At 39.9% G+C, this 16,797-nt stretch overlaps 1 protein-coding gene across 4 annotated transcripts in view; it reads left to right on the forward strand.

Annotated features, from left to right (window-relative positions):
- The window catches only part of FBXL7 (F-box and leucine rich repeat protein 7), a 196,073-nt gene that overhangs the window by 39,164 nt on the left and 140,112 nt on the right, over positions 1-16,797 (forward strand). For 2 of the 4 annotated variants that reach the window (XM_087736876.1, XM_087736892.1), the window contains exon 2: positions 9,146-9,235. In XM_087736876.1, the coding sequence (XP_087593002.1) occupies positions 9,146-9,235 (90 nt within the window). Of the gene's footprint in view, positions 1-9,145; positions 9,262-15,719; positions 15,795-16,797 lie in introns of those variants that run through there. The other 2 variants (XM_087736902.1, XM_087736881.1) reach the window with 2 other exon arrangements.

The following is a 16,797-nucleotide window of genomic DNA, read 5'->3' on the forward strand; positions in this document are numbered from 1 at the left end:
TTACCAGCTGCAGAACTTCACAGTTGTATTTACATCAGAATTACACCAATCCTTATTGCCCTCGGTATTTCATCTTCACCTTGCAAGTGACTTGCTGAATCTTGGTCTAACACTGATTAAAATAGGCGATACTAAGAGGCCGTGTCTCAAGGCTTTGCTACTCTGAGGCGCCGGCCCGTGGCTGAGGGGCTCAGCTGGGCCCTGCGCTGGGGCCGCTGGAGCTGGCTGGAACCGGCTGTGTCCAGCGTGGGGCCGCCCCTGCAGAGCCGCCCCGCCGCTACCAGCACCCGATAAAAATTCCTAGAAGACATTAAAAATGAGTAAGGTGACTGCCTCCCTGCAATTATAGAATCAATCATAGAATCATTTAGGCTGGAAAAGACATTTAAGATCATGGAGTCCAACTGTTAACCTAGCACTTCCAAGTCCACCACTAAACCATGTCCCTAAGCACAACATCCACCCGTCTTTTAAATACCTCCAGGGATGGACACTCAACCGCTTCCCTGGGCAGCCTGTTCCAGTGCTTGACAACCCTTTCAGTGAAGAAGTTTTTCCTAATATCCAACCTAAACTTCCCTTGGTGCAACTTGAGGCTCTTTCCTCTTGTCCTATTGCTTGTTACTTGGGAGAAGAGACTGACCCCCACCTCGCTACAACCTCCTTTCAGGTAGTTGTAGAGAGCAATAAGGTCACCCCTCAGCCTCCTCTTCTCCAGTCTAAGCAACCCCAGTTCCCTCAGCCGTTCCTCATAAGACTTGTTCTCTAGACCCTTCACCAGCCTCACTGCCCTTCTTTGGACACGCTCCAGCCCCTCGATGTCCTTCTTGTAATGAGGGGCCCAAAACTGAACACAGTATTTGAGGTGCGGCCTCACCAGTGCTGAGTACAAGGGAACGATCACTTCCCTGGTCCTGCTGGCCACACTATTCCTGATGCAAGCCAGGATGCCATTGGCCTTCTTGGCCACCTGAGCACACTGCTGGCTCATATTCAGCCAGCTGTCGACCAGCACCCCCAGGTCCTTTTCTGCCGGGCAGCTCTCCAGCCACTCTTCCCCAAGCCTGTAGTGTTGCATGGGGTTGTTGTGACCCAAGTGCAGGACCCAGCACTTAGCCTTGTTGAACCTCATGCAGTTGGCCTTAGCCCATTGATTCAGCCTGTCCAGGTCCCTCTGTAGGGCCTTCCTACCCTCCAGCAGATCAACGCTCCCGCCCAACTTGGTGTCATCTGCAGACTTAGTGAGGGTGCACTCAATCCCCTTGTCCAGATCTTTGATAAAGATTTTAGACGGACCTGGCCCCAATACTGAGCCCTGGGGAACACCACTCTTGACCGGCCGCCAACTGGATTTAACTCGAGATGATACTTTAGTAGTTATGCTCTGTTAGTGTTTGCAGGAGACTTTGAAACATGCTGTGGTACTTGAAAAGGTGAGGAAGGCGGTGACTGGAAGAAGAGTAACGAAGGCCAAACTGGCCTATGTGGCCTGAGTTGAAATTTAGCTTAAAACTTACAGAAATGCTGCAGAACTAAGTATACTATTTCATAGCTAAGTTATGCCAAATTTCACAGCCAAATTAAGTGATCCTGGAAATTGGAGTTATGATTTAAAAATAAAAAAAAAAATGTAAAAATGTTTGTGGAAATTGTACTCTTGGAAGTTTTAAGAAATATTGTCCTAAAGTGCCAGTGCTACCACGTATCTGCAAACTCTTCAGTCTTCAGTATGCTTCCTGTGAAACATTCAGCTTGTTTCCTCGGGGTTGGAGTTTGTGCAGATTACTGCATGTTTTATCACGTCCTGACAAATGTTGGGTGGAATGAAATTTGTAGCCTGCGTGTGTGTTATGTTGGCACGTGTTTTAATTTGGTTTGAAAAAAAAAAATTACTTGAGAACCCTACTCCTAAGATTCTAGGGCAGAAGGGCAACGTAGATTTGTAAATTAACGTACAACCTATCCTGAAAGGAGTTCAATGAGTGACAACGCTTGTAGGTAGGTAACTTCAATGTTAAATCAGTGGCAGTTTGCTCAGCAGTTAAAAGTTTATTAATGAAACCAGTTTTATGATGTCTAATTTCCATTGGTAGAAATGTAAAGTCCAAGGAGAATGAGTGTCCAAAGTGTGTAGTCCAACTTTGCTTTTACTTTGGATAAATGAATTGATATATTGCATCTTTGGAGGATGCCATATATCCTCAAAGCCGAAGTACCGCAGCGGGCTGCTGATTTCCATGAGGATACTTAGAAATATACTAGGAGTCTGCAGTCTCTGGAGGTGCAGATTCTAAAGAGACACATTTGAGGTTTTGGAGGCTTGGACCAGCATAACGCGTGTCATGGAAACTGGAGAAGGAAAAGATATTTTTCTTTCCTCTTGCATGATCTCTGATGCTTTGAGGTTTGGATTTTTTTTTTCCCCTGGATCTCTTCTTAATGTAATTGGCATATATTTGATTAAAAAAATCTTAGCTGAAGAGATAAAAGAGAAAGTAATGATCATCTGCTAGAAAAGCCATATGCATATGCCCCTTCATGTTGAGAAGTTGAATTTGACTAACGTCGTTTGTATAAGAATTGATGGCTTAAGTAAAATTTTTCAGACTTCTATACATCAAAGTCATTGCAATATAATGCTTTTGGACAATTAAAAATATTAATGGCTCTTATTCTGGGCTTTACTGCTTTTTGCTCTTTTTTCTGAATTATTACATTTTGGTTTTCTGTTCTGGCATTTCGTCTAATGTTTCACTTCAGCATGGCAAACAGTGGATTTGGCCCTACTGTCCATTTAACTCCTGAGGTAACAGTCAGTGCCTGCTGAAGGCAGGTGTCATTGGATTAAAACTTGGTAGAGTAATACTGCTCTTATTTTGTAGGGTGGCATATAAGAATCCAGCCTGTTTGTATGAGATCTTAGAAGGGCATGTAAAATGCAGCACAAAAATGCCCATACATCAGAATTCAAAAGCATATGTGCTGCAAAAAAGCTAGTAAAACTATTCCAGAGCAGAGTGAAAGGGACTTACTGCCAGGACATACCTTCATCTATCACAGAGGTCAATGAGCCCCGTGTATCTTATGACTTGCATCACATAATTCAAGCAGCCTCTGATGATGCTGGCTGGATGTGCAGTAGCAATGAGGAAAATAATAAAATGCAACAGAAGAGGTGATAGTCATACAGTCAGAAACGCTGTCTGTAATAGGACAGGCTTTGCATATGTGCTTCTGAAAATGAGTTTTCAGTCTTGGATGGTTATAGACTGTACTTTCCTGGGTAAGTTTAAATTGCATTGCTTCTGTCCTGACTGATGTGTGATGTTTTTGACACTTCTCAGCATGATTGTGACTGGCAGAATCCACAGTTAGCTTTTCACCAGTTCATGCTGTTTACGTTCCAGTGTTTATCAAATGCTTCCATTTGGCTAAGATGCCTTGCATGTGTTTAGTCTTACTTCTGTCCTGCAAGTTTTTGACAGCCTGAAATACATTGATAGAGGTGTTTGGAGAAATACTGCTCTAATCAGTATGCTTTTGAAAAAAAAAGATTATAACTAGGTATACAAGCAGCTGGGAAAAGCTATTGCTTTTTTCAGCAATACTGAAATATGGAGTAAGACTGCCCAATTGCATGCACAACCTTCTAATAATCATAGAATCATAGAATGCTTTGCGATGGAAGGGACCTTTAAAGGTCATCTAGTTATGTTTCTAGTCATCTAATAATGTTTCATTGGATAGTCTGTATCACCTCTTTTATTTATATAGGTATTTATTCTGTTCTGATAGAAAAACTGAAGATGCAAACACTTTTATAGAACAAACAAACCTAATGTTTTAGTCAGTATAGCCATATGTGATAAAACCAAAATGGAACACATTATTTTAATAGTCATGACTCCAAAAGAGACAAGGTAGACTTAATAGGACTATAGGGCTACTGAGTACAAAGACAGCTAGGACTAAAAAAATTCCTTGGGCTACAAAAAGCTGGAGGCAGAGACAGTGTTCAGGGGAAGTATGTGTTACATGCTTGCCTTATTCTAACTTTCTTTCCAGCAGGATCAAAATAAAATGTGTAGGAAACAGCATACTAGGTTAGATGGCTGGAATCTTGTTCCTGTGACTATTGTAAGGCTTTGGCACTAGCATATGGAAAAAGATATCCATAGTCTTACTTCTTCAGAAGCAGGTCAGAGACATGATTTGAATTGCAACTGTGTAGCTGTGTGATTCTTTGCAGGTGTGGTGAAGTCCATGCTACCTTCCCTCCTGGTGTGAATTATGTTGTATTGTAGGAAAATTGCTTCTGCCACCATATCTACCTACTAACACAGTGCCGTTTGCTTTCTTTTGGATTGCAGCTTCTGGCTTTGAAATAAAAAACTGTTGAATGTATGAGGGAAACTCTAGACAATCCCAAGTCATGCTAGGGAAACATTTGGCAGGCCTTTAATTTGTTTAAGCAGAGGGTCAAATACAGTCATCACTTCCGTAGTCTTTGCAATATTGCCCTCTGTTTGATCCTTCTAGTTGTCATTGTGTTAGAACCCCTGTCAGGTTATATTTACTTGCTATGACTTTCTCAATGCATTTTTTTAAATTAGAGAGGTGAACTGATCTCTGAATACTAGTGTTATGCTACATGTCAAGTTTTCCTATGGCATTAGGGCAATCAGCAGTCTTTGAATTTACATGGCATATTAAGCAGATAATGCCCTGAGAAAAGCACTGCAGAAGGACCCTGCCGCAGATGAGCTCAGGTGAGCGTGAGATCTGGGAATTCACGCTACTTGCTGAATGCTTGACAGCACCGGTCCTGTATACTAAATCATAATTTGCCTCTTTCCTTTGCCTTGCGACGCGCTTCCTGAAAATAGTAGGTGGGCACCAAATATGGCATGGCAAAAGGCTTCTCTGTCGAGTCAGGTATTTTCTGCCTTGAGGACTAGATGGTGTCTCCTCTGACACTGAACTTCTGCTTAAAGCATTTTTATTGAAATGCTCCCTATTGTTACAGACCTTTCTTGATGTGGTTTTCAGAGAATGAACCCTTCATGACAGGCCTACTTTCTTTCATGTCTGTTTAGTTTTGGGTGTTTAACTTGGTGTACGTTAAGGATCACAGAAGGTGGCTACTACTTTTGCTGTTATTCATTGCTAGTGCAGCTGCCTGCAGATCTTCCCTAAAGAGCTTGATTAAGATAAGCTGTCTAAGGAAAAAAAGACAACATCTTTGAGAGCTATTTTTGCAGCTATTTTGCATATATATTTGTTGGATATGTAAGTTTGTAGTGGTCACATAGTAAGATCTAGTACTTTACTACTAAGTTGCTACTATTAAAGGCAAAAAATGAATGTGTGGTAAAAACTGGTGTAGTCAGCTGGAAAAGCATTTGTATAATGAATTTTTCATAGAAGCGCTGAAATCATGGGATGATTAACACAGCCTACTGGTCTACAAAACACTGTCCTCACAGACGTACCTGAATTATAAAATTACAGAATTGTTGAAGTGGGAAAGGACCTCTGGATCATCTGGTCCAACCTCAGTGCTCAACGCAGGGTCAACTAAAACAGGCTGCTCATGGCCATGTCCATTTGGGTTTTGAATATCTGCAAGGATGGAGACTCCACAGCGCCTCTGTGCAACCTGTTCCAGTGTTTGACCATCATCACAGTAAAATAAATAAGTGAATAAATATTATGTTTAAATGTAATTTCTTATATTTTGATTTGTGTCCATTGCCTCTTTTCCTGTCACTGGGCATCACTGAAAGAGCCTGGCTCCCTCTTATTCACACCCTTCCTTCAGGTATTTATATACATGGGTAAGATTCCCTCAGAGCTTTCTCTTCTCCAGGCTGAACAGTCCCAGCTCTCTCAGCCTTTCCTTTTAGGAGAGATGCTCCAGTCCCTTCATCTTCATGGCCTTTCTCTGGAATCTCTTCAGTATATCCCTACCTATCCTGTACTGGGGAGCCCAGAACTGGGCCCAGCACTCCAGATGTGTCTCTCCAGTGCTGAGCAGAGGTGGGGAAGGATCAATCCTCCTAATGCAGCCCACGGTGCTGTTGGCCTTCTTTGCCACAAGGGCCCGTTGCTGGCTCATGTTCAACTTGGTGTCCACCTGGATTGTCAGGTCTTTCTCTGTCAAGACAATTTCCAGTTGGTCAGTCCTCAGCATGCATTGGTGCATGGGGTTATTTCTCCCCAGATGCAGGACTTGGCATTTCCTTCTGTTGGCCTAACTTCCTGAGGTTCTTGTCAGCCCATTTTTCTCAGCCTGATGAGGTCCCTCTGAATGGCAGCAACCTCTTGGTGTATCAACCAGTCCTCCATGGTTTGTATCATCTGGGAACTTGCTGAGGGTGCACTCTCTCCCATTATCAAACCCAAGTTGTGTGGAGAATGCTTAGATACTCTTATGTGTTAGCTCTTGCATGTGTACATGAATCTGCAGTAGCCAGATCTAGCCTATTAGAAGTGAATGGTTTTGTTTTGCATTAAAAGAATAGATATAGTGTCTTCTAGTCTATTTAAAACACATTGAAAATTTACTAGAAACTATCTCCTGCTTCCCCCCCTACCTGAATGGAGAGTTTCAAAGTGGACAGTGAGGAAGAAGGCTTGTTTTGGGGTTGTATACAATAAGACAAGACTCTAACAGTGTCATAAAATATTAAAAGTATAATTGCAGGAAGAACTGGTATCCAACCAAAGCAGTAAGCACTGTGGATTCTTTTTTCTTAATTTCTAGTTTTAACTTCTCACAAGGAGTTAAAATGTTTTAAAGTTCAAGTAGATTTAAATGGCAAATATCTGAACTTATATCTGGCATTTCACAGTTTCTACAGAAGTGTGCAATTGTAAATAATATGTTGCTATTGGATGTACTGGAAATCAGCACCCTACAGTGGGTAAAATATTTCTGTTGTGCTCCTGGAGGCTTGCTTGTATATGGTGTAAATAGAAATATTATTGATGTTAATGAGGGAGGTATGTAGCCACAGAAAGCATAAACTTTGTGTAAACAACCTATGCCAGAGTTGACCAGCTAGCAACTCTGCTGTTGTTTGGTATCGCTGACTTCCTTTTCCCTCAAAAAGATTTTTTATTTTTTAGAGGAAATCCTGTTTATTTCCTTCGAGAAAATATTTTTTCCAGTTGGTCTTTTTTGTTTTGGTTGGTTTTTTTTCTTTCTATTAATCTGTTAAGGAGTGCTTTCTATTAATCTGTTAAGTCCCTGCAAGTTTGTTTTCTGCCCCTATAGTTGCAGTGCTTGGTACATGAAGAGTTGCTGGTAGTGCCAATGCCATCTAAATACGTTTCTCGTCATTAATGATTTGATTATCAGCTATTGCAGGTGTTCCAAGTTGTCTGGCCTCTTCCTGGGAAAAAGCATTTTACATTTATCCTTCTCTTTTCTCATCTGCCTTTCTTCTACCACAACCCTAGTTGCCTTAGCTGGAGAGCTATTTTGGGGCAGTCATTTCTACAAAGACCACAGTCCATTACTCCAACTCATGTCACAGCTTGAGAGCAATTGAAGTGATATTCTAGAGGCACTGCTTCTGGGGTTTGCTTAACTTTTTAAAGGAATGTAAAAAGCAGTTAGTGAATCACTGAAAATATCCTTTTTTTTTTTTTTTTTTTTTTTTTTTTTCTTCACCCCACCCAACTACTAGCCTTAGCCATTTATTTTTTTACTTCCTTCTGGTCTTTTTAATATCCTTTCACTCCACAATCATCTCTCAAATCTGAGCATGTTAACTTAAGCAACTTTATGTGGAGAATGATTCTCTAGGGCTGGCTGACGGATTAAGTGGCAGTACCTTGGTTGTGAAGCAACCTACGTTTGCACATTCTCCAGTCGTTTCCCATTAAAACTTAAATCCTTGTTCTGTTGTGGTACCTTTAAAAAAGCAGACCTCCTCCTTACATCTAAATGTTATGAAAACCAGGCATACTGTAACCCAGAACCCCAAGGAATGCTTGATTGAAATAACAGATCAGAAAAGTCTCTTGCTAACATTCCTGTGATTATAGGTTTATTCAAGTGACAGAAACATGGTGTCAGCTAACTTTCTGCCTACAGCCTAATTTTGGTCCAAAAACTAGCATAGCTCTTAGAGGCTTCGCCAATGCAGTGTTTGTGGGGATAGATAACTTCTTAAAATGTAACAGTATTCATTACCTTTCCTGTCTCTAGAATTATCTTATGTATTGGTGATTGGTCTGGTTCCTGCTGCGGATCAGAGTGTATTCCCTGTTAGGAGTTACTGAGATTGAGTAGAGTGAGCAAAGGCAAAGAGAAATGACTCATTCTTAGCTCCCCACAGGTAAATGAAGAGACAACTTTGGTTTAGCCCCCTCTGCTCTTCTGTGGTATCTATTTGAGTTAATTTTTTCTTTGTATTTGGATTTCTTCTGTTTGTAACTTGTACCTGGTTTAACATCCCAAAAATAGGTCTGGGGGTATTGATGTAGGAAATGCAGGAAAAAGTCTTATGAAAGAAAATAAGAGAAGAAACATCCATTGGTTCTGATTTACAGTTAAAAAATGAAAGGTGAAGAACAGCAACTGTAGAAGTTGGTTTTAAAATGGTGTATTACATCAAGCAATGAGCATGGTGTAGGAGGAAACAGCAGATGCCTCACTTTCATTTTCGTGTGACCACATGACTTGAATACATGATGTGAACACATAAGCCAGAAATCTAAACTCATTTAACACATTTTGAATTTAACCCTTCATGCTAATGAGGGTCAGAGTCCATTTGTCCTGATCTGTGTTAGAGGTATTTGAATGAGAAAACTGATCACGAAAGTTCTTCTAGTGTTGTTCATCACAAACTTTTCATTTACAATGGAGCTTAGCAAATACATAATGAGAGCCCCCGTGACACAGGAGGCTGTTTGCAGCCTTAGTACACGTAAAGATGCACGTGCTATAAGTTATAATGCAGTTAACTCCCACCCCAGTGTGTACAAAATGAACACCAGCTGCTTTAAACTTAGTTTAAAGCTTCCTGGAATTGTTCCAGGTTCTGATATGGAAGGTCTTTCTATTTCGCTGTTGATACTCATGTTTGTTCTCTCTCCCTCCCACCCTCTCCACCTCTTTCGCCCTTTGCAGGCAAAGGCAGCTCAAGCATCTCATCCGACGTGAGTTCAAGTACAGATCACACGCCCACCAAAGCCCAGAAGAATGCAGCTACCAGTGAAGGTAGGCAGCTGGTACTCATTTCCCAGGTCAGGCCCCACAACATAATCCTAGCTATTTTCAGAAAAAGAACCCCTCCTCCTCGTTCCTTCTGTCCCTTCCATTGGCATACTAGAAATTAAAAAAGTTGTTCTTCCTATATGCAGTTTCCACTCCTACCTGTTGTAGTTTCTGCTTTAAGCTTGTGACAAAGGATTTAAGATTCTTCTGCAGAACAAAAATGTAGAGGGTTTTGAGTAATCTTGCATGTTACTTTTTCAGCAAAGGCTTTTATACTTAAGATTTGATGCGATCCAATTTTGAACTTATTTTTGAAGAATATACTTAATGGAAGCTTTTTGGCATACGTTCTAGGTTAAATCTCAGCCTCTTATTTTCATACTATGAACGCCATGAAAATGTGAGTTTTGTGTGCCAAGTTTTCAAAAGTGTAGCTATGAATATGAAGAGCTGACAAGATTTAATTAGATCAGTGCATCTTACCTGCAGTTGCTGGAGTATGGGATCATCTGGGACAAAATTTTTAATGTCTAGGGGAAGGAGATGTTTTATGTGTCAGTGTTAATACAACGTTATACTAACTGGCCTATGAATAGAGAAATGCTGATCCTTTCTTGCTGCCTTCTTATATGTGAGTAGGTGTGCTCTGTTAAATGAAAGTATATTGGCCTTTGTTTTTACAAGAGTGTCTTCAAGGGCTGAGAGGAAATCATTAAATCTTACGTAGCTTAATGATGTAAGCTGAAAGGATTTTTTTAAATGATAAATTTATGTGACTTAACTAGCATTTCTGCTCAACTCTGCCATAATAAGTTGGTGATTATCAAATATTAATTCTGATTTCTTTACTTCTGTCATTACAAATTAAGTTACAAGCTCTGATTGCTCTCAGTCTGGCTTTATTTCTTATGGTTAAAAGAAATCATAGACTTTGAATAGTTCTAGTTTGGCAAGTCTGCCTATGACTGTAGAACCTGTACAGTAAAAGCAGTTCATGTAAGTAATAAATGACCATATAAATCACAAGAGTTTATTGTTAGGCATGCATAATCCTGTATCAAGAATGAAGATCTGGCACCTGTGAATCATGAGAGATACTGGTTTAGAATCTCTGCTTTTTAGTTTGGGCAATAAATTTAACAATAAATTAATATATGGTAAATAAAGTTAAGTTGAATAGTAGACTTCATGTTTCTCTAAGCCTTAGATTCAAAAGTTTTGAGATACCTGAAGGAGGTGAATTGCCAAGGCACAAAATAAATTTAGGAAATGTATAAAATCATTTTAACTTTTCTGTATGACAGCCAGGGAAGAAAAAAAGAAACCACAAAGGAATAGTGGAAACTCTGAAGTCAGTACTTAAAAATTGCTTTAAATTTCTGTTTTACTTCAGTCAGTAAAGCATGTTTTTTTCCTTATTTTCAAATCAGATAATGCAAAATAATCCTTTACTAATCTCTAAAATTTATGTTCTTAATCTAGTCCATTGTAGACCCAGTGAATACCAATGTTGACCCTGAAATCTTCACCACTGTTTTGTAGCTGATTAATTCATTAGTGAGGGAGGCTTAAATGCAGGTCAGCAGATGCTGTAGTAAAGATATGTTTTTATGAGTTCTCGTGAAGATTCAGAAAGAGTTCAGAGCAGTGGAGTTGTGTATTCTATACTTGGAGGCAATTTCAGATGTGAGCCTGGTTTTTCTTTGCCCTAGAAGAGTGTGATTTGACAAACACTTACTTTGACAACAGCAGAAGTAGTTTCTTCCTCAGCCTGTGTTACTACTACTTTCCTATGAAGTTTTTCTGCTGAGGAGTTACTAATGTGGATCAGTTTAATATAAATTGCCTTAATGTGGATTGCTGTATAATCTGACAGATATTTTGAATGTCATAACCAGGGACCATAAGAGTTCCTTGAAGGCAAGTGAGAGCAGAGACATGGAAGTGGTGTTGGGGAAAAACAGGGACTGTTGAAAGCAGTGCTGTTACTGGAAGGCACATTTATCAACTGGTGTGTGTCTGGATTTTTTACTAATGCTGCCTCTTTTCCCCATGTACAGTAGACTCATGCTGTAGGAGGATTCAGCTGAACAGAAGGCCTCATACCTTCTGCAAGACGAGTAGAGTTCTGTGCTTACAAGGCTGAATGCTTTTACACTCTTCAGTTATAGCGTAGTGTCTAGGGACCAGCTAAGAACAGGAGCCTGATTGCGTTAGATGCTGTACAAGCAGTGGCAGTTATATCTTTTCATTGGGGTGTTTACATAACATTTTATAACTGTTTGTTAAATTTACCTTTATAGCACTCCATGCTCTAGTATTTGCTTGCCATGATACAGTAGTACCTGCCCACCCCAGAGACTGGTAATTGTATCTTGCTCTTCACCATGAGACTGGGTTATCGCAGGGACAGAAAGCTCCAATTCTGCCGTTTGCTTTAGCCCTGTATTGTAAATTCATAGCACTGTATACTGTCCTGTGAATGAGCCACATGTTGTGTGTGGTGAGATGTATGCACTCTAGGTATGGGGTGGGAAGGACTGTGAAAGATTGTAGGTGAACTTTTCTTCACGTTCATTGACAGGTGAAATGATCTTAATTGAACAAGTTGCAGACAGCTTCTTTGCGTCCCTTAAATTTCTATTGGTAGCTGTATTCCTGAGTGCCCAACTCTGTAAAGAACATAGAATTTGTGTTTGAGGCTGAAGGCCTTTCACGTCTCCTGCTTTCCAGCTTTGCAAACAGACCTAATTCTTTCCAGTTCTGCACAGCATGTTTTCTCTTCTGTTTCTACAAGACAGTTGACACAACACTTGTTGAAGTTGAATCAATGAAATGCCTTGAAACAACTAGAAAGGGAATCTGTGGGGCTGATTCATACAAGCTCTGTGGTACTCTACAGCAGAGAAGCAGACATGTAAAGTACTTCTTAGACAGGTATGGATTCCCAAGGACTGCAAAAAGGTGTCAAGCAGGAATCTTGCTTGAAAGAGCAAACCATCTCAGGAAGCATCTGACAGCAGGTGTTACCTTGCCACCAGTTTGAACAACCAAATGAACCACACTCTTCATTTGTCTACTGCAACCATTATATTTTTCAAGTTTCAGTACTGTGATGTTTCTCTATAGGATGGGTACAAGGAATGGGTAACAAGCTGCTTGAAATGCTTATGTGGTGTTCCAGTCCTGGATATGCTGTTAAGGCAACATCAGTGAAATCTCTTGATGGGAATGGGAGATGCAGTTATAGCCAAAATATGGTACGCTCCCTCACATTGTGGATTAGGAGCATCTGTAGAGTTGTGGAAGGAGATTTTATGTTTCAAAGAGGCAAGATGCTTGTCATGCTATTAAATGTGCCTGGGTGAACTACACATCCTCTACCAGTGAGGAACAGACAGCATGTGTTAGTATCCTTAGCCAAGCCAGCTTCACTCAGTGATGCATTAGAGAGGTAACTACTACCCTGTTTCTGTTGTGTAGAGGAATGCAGACAGTAGCTGGCAGACCATGCAACTTCCTAAATTCAAACTTGAGATACCAGTGGTGCACTTGAGAGGGATGCAAAGGTGAGGCTGTACTGGTGCAGAAACTGAAGTCCAGTCGCTATCATTGTGGCTTTCACTTTCTGTACTTCAGTGAAGGGCAGGTGGCAAAAAATAGATGTCTGGTCCTCTCTGTAAATCACAGAGCGTGCTGTAGGGACTGTTTGTTTGCCTACAGCTTGTCTCAGAAGGAAGCATGGTAGACTGTGGGTGTGCATGCGCACTGATGCCTCCACACTGTCTCCTCTTCTGAGGATACAATTTTCTTTAGCTTTGAATATGCACTGCCTTTTACTACTTTTTCAGTCTCAGACATTGTCTGCAATTCTTTACCCCATCAATCAATTACAGTTAGAAACTTGAGAACGCATGAGTTTTTGCTACCCCCCATTGCTCTTCTGGCAAGTGAAAGACTAAATCGATTTTTGTGGGCCATTTAAATGCAATTTGCTAGACACAGTCTCAGCTGGAATATTATTGTCTAAAACTTGATTTAGAAGATTAGACTGAATGTTTTTGTACGGGCTTACCTTGATCAGGGAGCTTTCTTCTAACACTTACCTGCAGAGTGTGGAATGTTATGTCCAGGCTGGATGCTTCATATTAACTTGACTGTTTTTCAAATAAAAAATCAACACTGCACTTCATGTATATGGCTGTTAAGTGGTAATCCAGAGGCAGCTTTAAATTGAGAGCTTGTGTATGAGTTCTAATTTATTTCTTGGTTTCTATAAAATCAAATTGAAGGATTAGGCCTGAAGCAAAACACTGGTTTAGCAGAGGAGCTCATTGCTGAAATAACTCTGAATATATCCTGTTAAATGTTTATACTTTTAATTTTGCGGAAATACAGTGAAGTCAGCTGCTGTATTCTGCCGAAGCTAAAATTATATCTGCTTTTAGTGATGTTGACTTTTAGAGACCTTCAAAAAGTAAGTATTTAACTTTGTTTTTCCTTCTGCAGTACTCTGAGAATTCTAGAGTCTGGCTTCCTCATATGATGTTCATGTACCTTAAATATACTTAAAGACTGTGTTTGGAATACAGACGAATTAAGAGAACACAGCATTTCACCCATTAGTGCTGTGATGTATGTTTAGTGTGGAGATCAAATGCATTTGTTTTGGCAGTACCTGTTTGTATGCATCTCAACAGAAGAGGTATTTCTTCTGAAGTTTACCTGTGTACTAGAAAAGTCCCCTATTCTCGTAGTTGTATCCTCCTTTCTGTTTTATTTGGGTTTTTTAGTGGTTCTGGTGGACTTGGTAGTGTTAACAGTTGGACTTGATGATCTTAAGGGTCTTTTCCAACCTAAATGATTCTATGATTCTGGGAGAAGCAGGCCTTATAGCCTGGCTGGAATAATTACAGTCATTAGGAACCATTCCCTCCATGAAATCATGTTTGGGGGGTAACTAAGTGAAAATGTAGCATTTTGCAAATATGTAATGCTTTAATTACTCGTGTAAGAGTGTTGCTTTATACCCTGTGCAAGACGATACCTGGCTAAGGTTGATCAGGCTGTGTTGCTGTGGTCCTCAGCATCCTTTTATGGTGGGTCCCTGCCACTGAAGCTTCTTGAAGTGGATGGGATGTTAGTGAGTGCTGGTCTATGCTATGGAATTTCTGCTGTCCGTCATCTTCCCCCGGCACGTGATAAGGTCCAGAGAAAAGGACGGCTGAGAATGAGGAACTAGCCTTCTCTCAGTACTGATTTTTCGTTCTGCTGAAGTCCTTGAAAAAAACAAAAAACCCAAAACAACAACTACAACAAGAAAACAACCAGACCACCCCCCCAAAAAAACCCTCCAAAACCAAACCAACACAACAAAACAAAACAACCAAAACCAACCAACCAAACCCACTTAAAACCAGGCAAAAACCAAACAATGCCCTCCCCAAAAACCAACCCCTGCCCCCCCCCCCCCCAAACCAAAACAAGGCTAAGAGTTACAACTGATGGCAAATTTTATGAATTTAGGAGCTCTCAGTAGGACTTCTACCATTTTGAATATAGAAGTACAGGTTTTCTTCAATTATAGAAATACCAGCTACTCAAGTAGATGAACCTGGATTTATATCCAGTTTTACGTGAAAAAAGCATAGTTGGATAAGCTTTTCTAAGAGAAGTTAGCCTCTATTTGTGTAATAATAGCAAAAGTCCTTCATGCATTTGCTGTACTCTTCTAGTAATTTCTTAAGAAAATAACTTTCAAGTGATGTTTTGAAAACCATTGGAATTTGACTGCTACTACTGTATCACTTTATTCTATAAATTTTAAGTGGATTAATCCGTAATTAAAATCTAGTTGAGGAAAGTAAGAATAGAGAGTGTTCAGTCATACCATTCTTACTTTGACTCTTAAGATATTAAAGTCATTTTAGAAGACTACAGTGAATAATGGAACAAGCAGCTACTTTTGAAACATTTTTTTATGAACTGTGGAAAGATAGCTTGAGCTTTATCAATGTGTAAAATCTCTCAAAGCAGTTGTTTTGCACTCTTATTTTCTGTGTCTAAGAATGATAGACACTTTTGTCCCTGGCTTTCATACGCGGAGGTATAGAAAATTAGTGATATCTTGGCTCTCTATATAGAAAAACTTCTTTTCCAGAAAAATTTGAGCTCTATATCAGAAAATGTTTATCACTGCTCTACGTGGGAATATAGTAGCTGACATTTCTTGAACACAGAAGGATTTATTTGGGTTGTGTGCCTTTCATTTCACTTTGCAAGTGAGGGAACAAAGTACACATTAAAGGATATTTTCAGGGAGGATGTCATGCTGTTAATTTCTCTTGGCTTCATAATCACATTCTTTCAAAAGGCTGGGTGTCTTTTGGATCTCTGAGTAATTCTTAATTTATTCATTGAATTTAAGAGGAGGGGCCCTTGCGTTGTGCACAGTAATGGACACTACAAAAAATTTATAAAGATGGAATGGGTCCTTTGCTACCGAATACTTTTGGTATTTAAAATGGTTCCTGATAGAGAATCAGCTCAGACTGAGATTCAGGTGAGTGCAATCCTGATCTTATTTCAGAGGGAGATAAAAAATCTCAGAGAACGTTTGCAATTAAGCAACCCTTCTGTGTATTATAGTTCATATAATAAGGTAGGTAGTTATGTTTCATATGCTGCAGTTCCATTGAACCTTTTGTGTGGTTTGTGTATCTTCTTCTCAGGACATTGAGCTAATAAAGTGTTGTGGCAAAAGCCTGTTGCTGAAAAGAGATGCTGTTTTCTGCCCATTTTTTCTTGACAATCCTTTCTAAGTCTGATACCTGTTAAGAAATCTTTTCCCACTTCGGTTCTTTAATATTTTTCCTTTCGTTTTCTCTTTAACATTAGAAGCTTACTAATCCACTATCAGAAATGAAAACATATATATGCTCTTTCTGGATGCATGCAAGCATATACGTAATTCCTAATTCTTTTGATGGCAGTTCTCTCCCTGTTTATCTCCATTCTCGTGTCTTTGTAGTGTCTCTTACTGGGAATTTGGGCTCTTGGTTCTGCTGTTGAAGTGCTGTCTCAGCAGACTTTCTGTGCACCAAAGAAAGTCTGAATTTGATATGAATGCCTGAATTTGCCCCTGCTTACTTGGAACTGGGCTGAGATTCAGTTGGCTTTGAGTGAACTGTGGCTGTTTTGAGTTGGTAGTGAAACTGGAGACCAGGTAAGTTTCCTAGGGCTTTGTGTTACTTTTCTAGCAGTGGAGTTTTCTAGAAAAGTGAAATGTTGCATTACTCAATGTGCCAAGACAGAATCACTTGAAGCCAAAAAATTGGGGAAGAATTAGAGGGGGGTGGGCGGTGTGACAATAAATCCAAACCTATGAACGCTTTGGCAGAATAAACAGAGCTCACTATTTAAATTCCTTTAACCAACATATCTGAATGCATACGCAAACATAATCACCTTGAGCAGTATGTAGAGGTACCAAGTAGTATAGAGGTTGTTCTTAGGCACTATTTTTTGTGTTTAACCACATCTTGTTATGCTTTTGTTATCTAACA

The sequence above is a fragment of the Nipponia nippon genome, unplaced genomic scaffold (assembly GCF_047370975.1).
Source record: "Nipponia nippon isolate SJK-2023a ecotype South Korea unplaced genomic scaffold, ASM4737097v1 scaffold_1, whole genome shotgun sequence".
NCBI lineage: Eukaryota > Metazoa > Chordata > Aves > Pelecaniformes > Threskiornithidae > Nipponia > Nipponia nippon.